The sequence below is a fragment of the Protopterus annectens genome, chromosome 9.part0 (assembly GCF_019279795.1).
Source record: "Protopterus annectens isolate FY-2018-M chromosome 9.part0, PAN1.0, whole genome shotgun sequence".
NCBI lineage: Eukaryota > Metazoa > Chordata > Ceratodontiformes > Protopteridae > Protopterus > Protopterus annectens.
In genome coordinates, this window is record NC_056743.1 from 932,839,507 (window position 1) to 932,853,165 (window position 13,659).

Sequence of the window (13,659 nt, forward strand, 5' to 3'; positions counted from 1 at the left end):
TTCGCGAGACCAGACGGAACTCAATTATAAAAATGTGAACATTAATCTATCACCTGAGGCTGCATTCACTTTTGATTTCAGTCTATTTCATTCGAAGGATGAAGCCCAGCGGATGGGAGCGAGACCTAAACATCGGGAACCAGTTAAGACTTATTCGGCAATTATGAGAAATCATGCTGAATTTTACAAAGATACAGTTCAGAATAAAACTATTTCTAGTCCTAACACTAAATACAAAACAACTAGTGCTAAAGGACAATTGACAACGGGATCTAAAATACATAATATAGACTCTAATTACGATGTTATAGATCAGTTTTTATGTGATGAGTATGATTTTGTTAATACAAGTGAACACTCTGTCACATATAGAAATAGAAAACGTTCCAGTTTTTCTTCTGATTCTGTTAAAGCAAAGATACAGTTGTTGGGTAAAAAGTTACTCAATATCAAAAGTATAAAAATCGACAATGCTTATTTAGCTAAATGTTTAGCTATCCATATTGTACCAAAGGGACTAAGGTTTTTTAAGTTACCCTTGGGAATTGAATACAATCTGACTAGTAGTCAAGAGTTTAACAAAATGTTTGATGATTTTGGATATACATATATGAGGTTATTAATGAAATACAACGATGAGAAAATATCCATTTTGGTTAAAGAAATTGAGAATTTGAATGATGATATAGTTCATGATACAATTTTTGAACAGTGGAAAGATTTTTATTTCAAACAGTTTCAAAATGCAGATAATAAGGCCACTGGTATACATAACAGAAAGTATAGGAAAATACAGAGGGATGTGGAACAGTATCAGAATCATCGAGCGTATATTTGGCCACAGGATAAATCTGCTGTTGAGAAGGAAAGAGATTATCATGTTAGAAGTAGATATAGGAAGAATGAGGATGATACAAATTTTCAAGGGGACAGATTTTACCCATGCCCCGAAGCAGTACAGAAGGGTGCATTGACACATACTCCCATAGAAGTGGAGGTCATTACTATTCCTAGTATTAGTATTAATAACCAAGAATGTACTTTAAATGATTTAAATAGGCAAGATATAATACACAGAAGAGAGCTGACGACAAGTACAGAAATTATAAGAAAATTTCCCAAATTACACACTTATAATGGATTTAATGTGTACAGTTTTACAGAGTTTAACATTAGTCAAGAATTTTTTACATTGTTTAGCAAAGGTATGAAATTCATACCTACATCAGGCTTCAATCTAGTAGATACGATAAAATAAATCAAATTGTATTGTAGAAGGCTAAATTTGGCTATTCAGTTTGGAGAAAAGGATGAGAATATTAAATATGTGAAACACAATAATCTTACGAAGAAAAGCACATATATCCCGGTTCCAAATACACAAGTAGCTAATTTTGAAAAAATGGTATGTAAAGATATTTACTAGCTGTATAATAACATAAGGACAGGTAAATTATATAATGGAGTGTTCAAAGATAATTTAACCAAAAATGAAAGGATATGTTTAGAATTACTCATGGAAAATAAAGAAATAAGAATCATGAAGCCAGACAAAGGAGGTGGCATAGTAATTTTTAATACCTTTGAATATTATGCCGAAATACATAATATACTATATTTGTCTGGCAATTATGAAGAGATTTCTTTAAATCAAGTGAATATAGGATACAAAAGGATAGATCTAGCAATCGAAGAATATGTAATAGATAATCGAATAACAAATGAGATATATGGTTTTTTGAAAGTTGAATTTCCCATTTTGGCAAAAATTATAGGTATACCCAAGATTCATAAATGTATGGAAAAACTTCCGTTTAGACCAATTATTTCTGGATCTAAATCCAAGACGTACAATATGGGTGTCACTATCAACAGATGGACTAAACATGTGTTCAAGAATATCCCACATCTCACTAAGGATTCCTGGAATTTTTTAAGTAAACTAACACCTGACATATGAAATGACAATCTTATTTTCCTGACAATTGATGTAATAGATTTATTTTCCAGCATACCTAAGGAAGTAGGCCTTGAGTACTTTTGTAATAGCTTGAGAAAATATTCGGGACTTACGTGGGGTAAGATCACTCTAATTACAGACATGATGGGGTTAGTATTAGACCATAACTATCTCCAATTTCAGGGAGAGTATTTCAGACAGAATAGAGGGGTTGCCATGGGGGCTTCTTGTGCCCCCATATTTGCAAACCTCGTCATGCTTGAGTGGGAGTCTGAATATGTGTTCCGTAGTGAATACTATTCGCACATAGCTTTATACACTAGATATCTAGATGATCTATTTATTCTATGGAAGGGGCCATATGAATCTATAAAATCATTTATTGATTACATTAATGGCACAACTGAATTTTTGAAATTCACATATAACATCAATAATGAAGGTATAGCCTATTTGGATACTTTTATAAGTCATACAATAGAAGGATTTGCATCTAAAATTTATAGGAAATCCACCTTATCAAATGACTATATCGAATTTGGTAGTAGTCATCCACCCCACATGTTTAAGAATGTGTTTAAAGGACAGTGCATTCGTGCTGCACGAATGTCATCGAGTAAAGCGATTATGGAAGAAGAATTAGATATAATATTCAACATGTTTAGGACAAGAGGTTACCCTATCCCTATGCTAAAGGGAGTAGTCTGTTATGTTAGTAAACAATGGGGTATTAAATATTTACCATTGTTGGGTAAAACTTTTGCAGTTAATAAAGAATCTGATAGGAGTGGTGACACAAATCAAGAATATAACAATACATGTGTGATCATGTATAACCCATATGTCAGTTATGTGAAAGAAATTTTAAATAGACATTGGGACCTGATTACAATTTCAGATAGCATAGGAATTACTTTAGGAAATTACTCTAAATGTGTGTACAAAACGGCCCACAATATTAAGAAGCTACTAGAGAGTACCAAGTGTTTGAGAAAATTGAAGAATACATCCACAGGAACCACGAAGTGTGGTTCCTGCAAACAATGCAAATACATTAATGAAGTAGTGGGAATTAAGCTGGACAACATCAACAAGACTTATATTAAGTGCAGGGCCGGTAATTGTACCACTCGACAAGTTGTTTACTTAGCAACTTGTGTATCACATATTATATAGGAAAGACAGAAAGGAAAATCAAAACACGAATATATGAACACTACTATAAGATACAAAAGGAAGACATGAATAATGCATTATACAAGCATATATTAAGTAAAGGGCATGAACATTATTTTAAATTTTCTATCATTGAACAGGTTGATAGTAATGTATGTGGTGGGAATTGTAAAGTTTTTTTAGCTATGATGGAAAGTAAGTGGCAGATTTATACAGATGCCACCAGGAGTCCTGGTATTAATGACAATATTAGTATCAAACCTTTTTTAACACTTGAATAATAAGTGTATGTTATGAATTTACTGTTATATATTTATATTTTTATCTACATTATGTTGTGTTTATAGTGGTTAATTGTTATTGCATTGCATATATTTGTATTTGGAAGTATTTTTCTTCATATTTATGATCAGAATATATAGTATATCACTTTAAATTTAAAACATTGTTTTGGCGCCAAATTGGTTATTTAAACCGGATATGATGTGTAGTTCCTGGTTCTGAAGAAGTCTGTATTCCAGCAGATGAAAGCGCTTAACCAGTTGTGTCGGAGAGTTCTTAATAAATTTTACTTGCCTGTTCGAGCTGCGTTATTGTTTATTTGCAAACTCAGGAACCAATTTCTACTACGATTATATTTTGCCTTTGTTCCTTCCAGTTTGGCCTACTTTTCAGTTAGGATTTATTCTGTAAGACCTTGGTTCTGCTTCTGTTTGCAGGAAGGTGCTTGCTAGTGTTATGTGTTGAACAGCCAGGCTTTGGGGGTAGGAGCACATTTCAGTATCGCACAAATCAGTGAGATGTTCTTAATTGTGGGATTTTGTTGGGAAAAATGCCACATACTAGTTGGGGGAGAAGCAGAATTCCAACCAAGGGCCCCCAAGGACATTCCTTTTGTGAATCAGCTGATACATAAAGAATGTTGTTGTTTTTCAGTGAAGTTATTGCTAGTGAAAGGGGCACATGGCTGTGGAACCACAAAACAATATTCAGACAAAGCCTTACCTGATCATTAGTGTTTAGTCAAAAAAATAACTCTCTCACAGCTTATCTAAATGATGTCACTGTCTAGCATGGATTCAGATCTTTAAAGAAGTGAAGCTGTATTCTAGTTGACCTTTTTCCTCACTAAGGATATTGCGATCTGTCTCCGGAGCTTTTGCAGCTTTTGTCATACATGACATCGCACTGTACCCTACTCGTTGTACAAACATTGATTTCAGCAGCAGATAGGGGCCACCTGGACCAGTCTATATGCCCCATTTCCCTTCCTGCTAAATGTGCTTTATAAAGTAAATGTCTGCTGGAGCTTATTGTTTTTCATGGAGCACCTTTCAGTGGAAAATCTGATCTTGAATTCTTTCAGAAATTTATGAAATATAGACTCCACTGTCACCCTGGCACCTTAAGCACGAAATCAAGAAAACTGAATTGTTAGCCCAGTTGTTTGTTACATTTCAGTTTAGGAGATAAAGCCGTCATCTTAAAACTGTGGTAGACATTGTCCCAAGTGAAGTGAGCAGCACTTCGGCTTTTGTGAGTTAGCAGAACATGTAAGAAGTGCTTTTATGTCCATACAATGAACAGCTAAGAGATTCTGTAAACTTCTGTTGCAGTTCATCCATTTTAAGTAGCATTAAAATTGTATATATTCTTGGCATTTACATTTGATTTTACACAGCAGAAAATTTGTCTAAACATAATGAACTTGGTTACTTAACATATGGCTTGGTTCTGAACATGCTGTTTAGATGTTGGCAGCTGCCGTGCCTCCCAGGTTTGGGTTTATTGAAAGACCAGCACGGAGAAAACATCACTGATTGTGATTACAACATATGACAAGTTCTGTCACTATTTTGGTGAAGGTTGACTATGGGAAATTAAGGCTTTGTTTGGTCTTTCTCTCTACCGCTAAAAAAGATAAATAAAACAGTATTTTATGTTGCAGTGATAATGAGATGAGAGTTGAAAAGAAGGCTGCATCAAAGCGAAGTCGACTAGTTGATAGTGAAGATGAGGACATGGAGGCAACAGGTACCAGTATTTTATAAGATGTCTGGAACTGTATGATGTATTGTGGGCACTGAAAGCTGGATTCTCTGAGCTGCATTTATCATGCAGCTTTTTCTTTGCCCAACTTCATTTTTTGTATTATAAGCTTTCTTAGTATGTCTGCAATATCTTTCCAGCTTATATTCAGGTTTAGAGTGAGTGACAATGTGTGTGTGTGTGTGTCTGTCTGTGTCTAGGTCTTTTTATAGTCATAACAATGTGCAAGAAGAAATGAGGCCTGAGGATACTGGGATATGTAGAAAGAGGCTTACTCTTAACCTTATACCTTTTCCACTGGTAGGAATTTGGGTAGATTTCAGGAAACCAAGGACTTATCTTCTTTCATGTTCTATATTTAATATAGAATTCACACATAATAGTACATTTTCCTGTTGTGGTGGCATGCCAAAAGTACATATTGGGCAGTAATCTATTTTTTTTTTTTAATATTCAGTGTGGCCTAAGAAAGATCAGCATTCTGCTCCATTAGAGTCTGCTTTCTTAAGCAGGTCCCTTGTAGTATGACGAAGAGGCATGACTTCATCCATGGGTCTTCTATTATCGTCTCTCCAGTGTACTGTTACACTGGTATTTTGAGTTGGGACTGAAGGAGAAAGGATGACACCATAACAATGGCTAAGGCTGTTTATGTTGCACTGTGTGTCCAGGAATACAGTTTGAGGAGCTCATTTATTTAAATTTAATTTATTCTTCTGTTAGCTAGATGAGTGAACTTGGGCTCAGACCCTTTTTGGCCATAAACTGGCCACAAGTACAAAGAGGTAATTGCAATAAATATGAATACTTTTAGATTACCCAATAATCCGCCATATTTTCTTAGAGAAAATAAGTGCTAGTAGTGGGGTAACATACAAAATCTACAGTGTGTGGAGGTCAGGATTGAACCCCAGACCCTGGAGCTGTGAGGCATATATCTTAATCACTGTACCACCATGTTGCCTCATTCTTCAATATGAGGTTTGACCTTGTCATACATACATGGAGGGAATGTGGTAAGGAGCAGAGCATTAAAGAGAAGCTATTAGTGCTTCTTAAAGTTTAAGTTTGTGTTAATTTAGTTGTTGATTCATATGGCCACATCCCAGAATATGTATCAGAACATTGCTTTTTACAGGAATATTAATGTGAATAAAAATTGCCTGTGTGTTTGTGGGTTTCAAGGCTAGTCTTGCATAGTTTCATCTACTAATTTAAGCCTCTTTATGACAGTGTAATCTTAAGAGGTTTCAGCATGCTTCCTTGGGGGGAGCTGGTTCCAGACTTGTGTTTATCAGCCCCAAGCATGCTTTTTCTTATGACAGTCTGTGGCAGCCCTGCTTTTACCCACTGTCCATTATTTAGGCTTTGATGGAACCACTTCAGTATGCTGCTCGAGTTATTAGCAGTTTGTGTGTGTGGGTATTTATTACTGATGGAGTTCTGTGTGGTTTTAATAGTTACCTCTGTGAAGGTCAGCCATCATTAAAAATGTTTACCATTATCATTCCTCACAGCAGAGGCTGCAGAATCAAGAAACTTGGATAAAGCACATGCTGAACCAGAATCAGACAGTGAAGAAAACTTGATACCTGTCAAACGGAAACGCCCCCGAATAGAAGAGGAGGAGGAGGATTAATACTGATGGTAGAAGTCTGTCCGCCCTAGAGGGTTGTCTGTTATGAAACCTGAGACAGAGATTTGAATTTGTTTACTTCACAGCATGCTTTTAAAATCGTATGCAGCAACTTCATTATTAGAAGAAAGAAAACTGAGCAGAACATTATGACTGTATGTATGAGTGTGACAGTGGTGTACTGCTTTCATAGATGCAGCTGTAGAGCACAACTTAATTCCCTCTTTTGAAATGTTGACAGTTTTCTATGTTTGATGCCTACTTACCCAGCTTGAAAATGCAGGAATCATCTGACTAGGCTTCCATTTCAGAATATTTGGTTCCTACTTCCAGTCACAGTGACTTTGTATTGTGAATGAAGTTGCAGCATTATGTTTCCTGTTGAAATGTTATCTGTAATAATTAGGTAAAGACCGTCTGTCCATGGATGGTACTCTCGGATACAAGCTGTTTTTTTCTGGCTGAAATTCAACAGTGGTAAATGGATGTACACTGTTGGCAACTTTTTGAAGCAGATTTGTGGTGCAGCAAACTTTGGCTTTAATCTTGATCGGTCCGCAGTAGATCAGAGTACATACAAGGGAATTCTTTGAAAAGAAGGTCAGTTAAAGGTAGTATCAGGACTATAGACTCCATGACTTCTGTTATAAGAATTGTTATATATTATTTTTCTACAACAAGGTGCTATGAGAACTGTTTGTGTGAGCTATGCTTTTTGGTACTGTGTTGTTGGACATGATAGAAGGCTCCTCCCCTTTTTGGCTGTTTGAACCCTTTTTTACATTCTGATAATGCTAGTCCTAACATGCCCTTAAGTAACAGCTAAACAGAAACACAAGGCTAAGGATGTCATTGCAATGCAGTTCTCTTCATCTAGCACATGGCAGGAGCTTTTTACTCATGCAGGCTCAAGGTAGTGAGTTTGCTAGGCTCTTATTTTGCAGGATATTTGTATTGTCATCCACATAGTCTGACATTACAGAGTACTGGGAAAAGAAGAATTGAAATACTGAAAAATGCAGAATTTCATGAAGCCCTGTTTCTTTGCTCAACACTATGGCCTGACCAAAAGCAGAGAGTTTCAGTTTACATGACTAGACAGGCGAGGGAAGATAGCATTGTTGATACACCATGCAAGCTCTTGTGTGTCACCTGCAGGAATTGAGTATAACCTCTTACGATTACCATATTTAAGCTTTATAGTTGTTATTACAAACTGAATTACCAGCAAACCCAGAAATCATTTGTTGTTTTTAAATAGCAGTGTTGCATACAATACTTATACTTGTACAGCAGGTTTCTTCCCTTTATTTTTAAACTCCTTGTCTTAAACTGCAAGTTTTGATTTTTAATCATTACACTTTCTTACACTCTTGGCAGCAGGTCTAGTCATCTGCTGGTGTGCGAACATTGGCTCTAGATGATGGTCACTGCTGGCATGACACCTCGATTCCATGTGCAAAAATAGGGAAAAAGGAGGTTGTGAATGGATGGACTTTTCTCACTCTCACATCTTAGGAATAGTCTTTGGATGATTTTGCTTGACTGGCATCAGTCAGCTGTTAATTAGGCATGTTTTCTAGTTATTTTACCACTTATTTTGTGGCTGTGTTCCAAAGGTTATATCTGTAAGTCACTATCAGGGTTTATCCTATAGTTCTAGGTTTGATTGCTTAGATGCTATTTTGTATATGGTATTACTTTGAGCAAGTCAGTTTACTAGCTAAGACCTTCTGGGTCAACCTTAGAAAGACTCATTTGTGCCTAGTGATGCTAACTGGTTTAATGAAGGATTAAAAAAAATAACTGAACCTAAATATTGTAAGTCTAAGTATAGAATATACAGATACAAGTCATGATATTCCTATGTTTTCTGCTTAAATTGGGCTTTTAGTTAACTTGTAAAATAATGCTGACTCTTACCCTGATGGTGTAGAGGCTGGTCATCTGACTGTTATCTGGTGACCTGAGTGTAGAAAGGGACTTTATCCTATCCTTGCTGGTCAGTCTTACCCATGGCTTAAGTGCCTGACAGCTGGCTCTCCAATCCCAGGAGATGGTTGGGAGAATCTGATGCCTGTGTGACCTGTGGTGGAGATCAGGAATGTTAGATGTCCATCCACTTTTATAACAAGGGGCCAGCTTCAGCATCTCTAATATTATTACACTAGCCACTCATTAATGTATAGACTTTGAGCAATATCAGTAAGAATATTGGCTTCTGGCTGCACGCATACAACTGCCCAGGGTGATCCCTACCTCCCAGGGACTAGAAAAAGAGTTGCCACTGATATAAACTTCCCAAGGAGTTGGGAGCTCACCTGGCAAGAGGATTATGCCAGGGGTACCTGGACAAGAGCAGTTGAGGTATCCAGGGTTTGGGCAAGTATGGAAGGTGGGACAACAGCAAGACTGCTATATGATACCTGGAGGAAGCCATTAAAAATAGTGCTGACTCTGCAACATTTTTCTGCTATCTTAAAGTTCACCTTTTCCTTTAGTAGAATTTTCCACTTCACCCTTTTGATCTGTTGGTCTTTTATAGTGCTGGTGCTTGTAAGATCCCTTTTCCTGTAGCAGAATGATCAGTACAAAATAAAAAGCTTGATCTAAAATTAGGGGCGTTTTAAGTGAGAATGTTTTTAGTTATTGTGTGAAGTAATTGTATCCCATTATGTCTGTATAATACAGAAATTGTACATTTGTTTTGCATATGTTTCTGTGGGGTCTGAAAATTGTCTTTTTATTAAAAACAGTATTTACCCTTTTTACTGCAAATGTAATTTATTTTCCAAAGTGTAAACTGTATAAATGTTCATTGTTGAGAGTTTGACTCGCAAAAAAGCTTGCTATCCCCCCCCCCAAAAAAAATTTTTGATTAAACAGTAAATGTTAATTTTACAGCAGTCCTAACTACACTGAGTTTTGGATGAGAACAATGCACAATATTGCAGATTTCAAATCTTGTTAAATATTCGACCCACCCCAGCCTTTCTTCACAAAAGACTATATTAGGTCTGTATTCATACACTGGGTTAATACTTAAACTTCGCAATTTCAGCTGTTACAAAGATGAATGTATTTAATAAAATACAAGGAACACAAACTGCATCTCATTTAGAAAATTGATGTTACAGCCAGCTAAGACTACATGTGTAGTTTATAAAAAATGTAAAGTCACATTTTATTCTGCATTAAATGCCATGCTTGCTTCTTAAAAAATTCCACCTTCTGTTTTAAGATGCATTGAGCTGCTGCTTCTGGCTGTAAAAAAGCTATATTTTCTCAGAAGAAGTTACTCACAGTCCAGTAAGTAAAAGAAAAGGCATGCAAGACTCTAGACCCTTATGTAATAAATTCTAACAAGACCTATACGTTTTTTTTTTTTTTTTTTGCTACAAAGTGCCTAAAGGTGTTTACATTCCACTGCTGTAACTGCAGGAATGGCATGTCTTCTGTATTGCTATATACAGTATGGTGCTTAAAACATTTGGACTCATTTCCTTTCTCTGAAAGTGGTAATAGACTAGTATAAGAAAATCAAGAAGCTATCAAAACGTATAAAAAATACTAAGCCCAGTTTGTTGTCTGTTTTCACAACCAATGATCAACTGAAGCCAACTAGGAGCTAGATGCTTGAAAAAATATTAATTTGCATATGATGTTGACAGAGCATGCTAGCAGAAATAGTGCCAGAAGACGTATTTTACTAACCATGCAGCATAGCCATCAGTTGGCAGACTTATGTTATGTCTTGCATTTTAAATCTGCTTGTTTAGGCAAATAATACTGTGCTGCTAAACAGACTAAGAATAATTTCTTTGTGGTGCTCAGAAACTAATATTTTATTATGTATTATTTATTTTACATTTGTTGACCGGGCTAGTCTAACTGGATAGATGTCCATTTTCAGTAGAGGCCCGGGGAGATGAGCACCAAGACAGAAATTATAAAACAAATAACAGCAACAGTCATATATACAATGCATATTACAGGTTAACACAGAATATTCAGCAAGGACAAAAATCATAACCGTGCAAAATGCAGGTACAATACAACATACAGGTACAATACATAATAATAAATAATCATAATGGTAAAATAAATAATAATAAATCTTAGGGGGGGGGGTTGTGCATAGGGGTAGACCCCCAGCCCCTCACATACACTGCTGTTCCCCAGCACTTCCCAGTGTAATCAAGTGGCTTGCCGTTCTTTTTCTTTACTGTATCCTTATGATTGAATCGTGTAGCTTCGTATGTGCTAAAGTGCCATTTTCAATCACTAGGTAAATAAAGTTAATATCTGGTGTGGCTTACAAATGTAGTCATTCATCCATTAACACAAAGAACTGTACACTTCAGTTGTCAGCTCTTTTAGAAAAGCTCCATGTCATTAAAGGACTGCACATCATTCCCAACCTTTGCTCCCCCCTCCCTCCCACAGCTGCATCAAGTTTTCTTTTGTGTTCCTTTTGTACGTTTAAAGAACACCTCTTTGACTTGGCGGAGTTGGGGAGTGAGACTTAAGTCTTCCTAGGCAAAATACAGCATCCAGGCAGTCATAGCTCAAAAGGCTTGGTATCCTAGTTCATCATCTTTGTGACATACTGAACCATAAAAAGCACTAGAACCAAGTGGAACCAAATAATCACAATCCACAGATTAAGATTTTCAATGTACAGTAATTACTTGCTTGTTAAAGGAATTATCTGAAAGCATTTCATGGCAGGTGACAAAGCAACTGACTTGCATTCTTGAGTCAAGATCCATCATGTTAAGTAGAGACGTGCATGTTTGGAAATGAGTGCAATAATTATATAACGTTTTATAATTCAATGATTTTTGAGCAGTCAACACAAACGGCCCTCAGGATATTTTTAACCTGTATTCATTGCTGATGTCTAGGTTTCCTTTATGTAATTAGACAACCCAGAGTCATTAAACTGATGGAAAATAAATTGCTGAGCATAAGAAGTTTTTTTTTGCAGTAAGAGATGACTGCCTGTGCAGTTCTGTTTACTTAAAGGTCGGATTGCTACAGCATTGACATTTGTACTGATTCAGTACTTTTCACAGTGAGGCAGTGTGAGCACAGTGCAAAAGATCACAAAAGTGATATCCTGCATGAATAGTGGGGAGCTAAGGATGTACGCAAGTCAAGTAAAAAAAAAAAAAAATTGGTCTGCTAATTCAAATTCCATAGAACTCATTTACTCATAAATGATCAGGACTAACAGTTTGTTTCAGCCATCCATTTTGTGGTTTTTGCCACCAGAAAGCTGTGGGATTTTTTGGCTAGAAACAATTTGCCAGCAAAAAGTTTCCAATTTAATTTGTTGCGTTACAGTAATTATAAGTAAAATAAAATGCTGAACCTGATGACATTGAGCATATCACACCACACACTGCAGTTTCACAAATTAAACGAGAATTAGTGCTACTGAGTTGTATAGGGTTGTTTCAGAATAATCCTTTATTGAAGATTTCTCTGTTTAATCTGAATGCATAGAATGGCATCCATATTAGAACTGCCAAACTATATTGTATTCTTTGCAACCATTTACATCCAAAAGAATAACATTTTAATTCTCAGTCTTGTCCTGAAATAGCATACTGATACTAATTGTGGTGCATTTAAGAGATGTCATTTTTCTAGCTTCATTTTGCTTACAGCAGACAAGCAGTTATTCATGTTTTACAGTTTAACCAGTGGCTTGGGATGAGGGCACAACCAAGAATCCATTGTGGTGTTTTTCTTGCAACACCTCAAGATCCTTTTAAAAAAAATAAATTTACTGTATTTCTTAGTGGCAGAGAGTTGGAGACTATAACTGTAAAAATCTAAGACTAGATAAGAATGCCAAAGATGATTACAAAATCTGAATGTAGTTACAGAGTAGATGTAATTTAGTCATGTATATACACAGCTCACTGTATATAATGTAGTCCAGTGATTTTCATGTGAACTTAATCTGCTGATTTTACTATTTTTCACATGTCCACTTTTTTCTTCAGATGTTTCTTCAGGTGTTATGCCGAATGTTTAGACATATATATATATATGGAAATACATTTTGAAGTTGTCCAGGGTTTGTTTGTATTTAATTTCTACTGTGTTTTTATAGTTTATATGGGGTTAATTCATTTTTGAATATTTTATGAATGTAATTATGTATATAAATTAAAGAATATTACAAAGTTAAATTGTGTGTCTCTTGAATTTCTTTGCATTTATAAAACTGAACATTTAAATAAAACAGGAATGTGGCATGCATGAGGAGTTACCTTCCTTTCCTTGGCTATAGCAAGTGTAACTTGCACTTAAAAAAGCAGTATAAATAGAACATGTGAGTTCCGCAGAGTTGATAGGTCATCTTCTGCCTCAGCATCAAATAAATATCAGATGCCCAAAATAACAACTTTGCTTTTGCAGATATTATATAGTAATAGTAAGGCATTAAATATATCATTCATATTTAATTCAAGTTACATCTCTTAAAATGTAATGCAGAAGACCACCCTAGAGGTTGATAAAGCAGTCTGATCCAAAGCTTTAGTCTCCTGTCGCTTAATCTTGTGCTTAATTAAATCGAACAAGTCTGCAGTCAGTAGGGTGCTGTGCTTGTAAAAACACCACATGCTGTGTAGTAGACGTCCTTTTATCTTTATAGGTTGTGCTTCCCAGAAGAGATGTTTGTTTTCTGAAGAGCATGAAAAATAGTAACAGTCAGGGAGAGGGGTTCACTCGAATGTTATGTTTCATAAGATGTGCAGGTTTCTTAACATTGTGGCAAAGACCAGGATCCATGATCTGGTCGACTCCTTGGTTTGGGGTT

General features: G+C 35.9%; 1 protein-coding gene across 1 annotated transcript in view; it reads left to right on the forward strand.

The window, feature by feature from the left end:
- TIMELESS (timeless circadian regulator) overlaps positions 1 to 12,993 on the forward strand; it is a 955,757-nt gene extending 942,764 nt beyond the window's left edge. The window contains exons 29-30 of the mRNA XM_044083673.1: positions 5,085 to 5,170; positions 6,703 to 12,993. Coding sequence (XP_043939608.1) covers positions 5,085 to 5,170; positions 6,703 to 6,824 — 208 coding nt within the window. The 3' untranslated portion in view covers positions 6,825 to 12,993. The remainder of the gene's footprint in view (positions 1 to 5,084; positions 5,171 to 6,702) is intronic.
- The last annotated feature ends 666 nt before the right edge of the window (positions 12,994 to 13,659 follow it).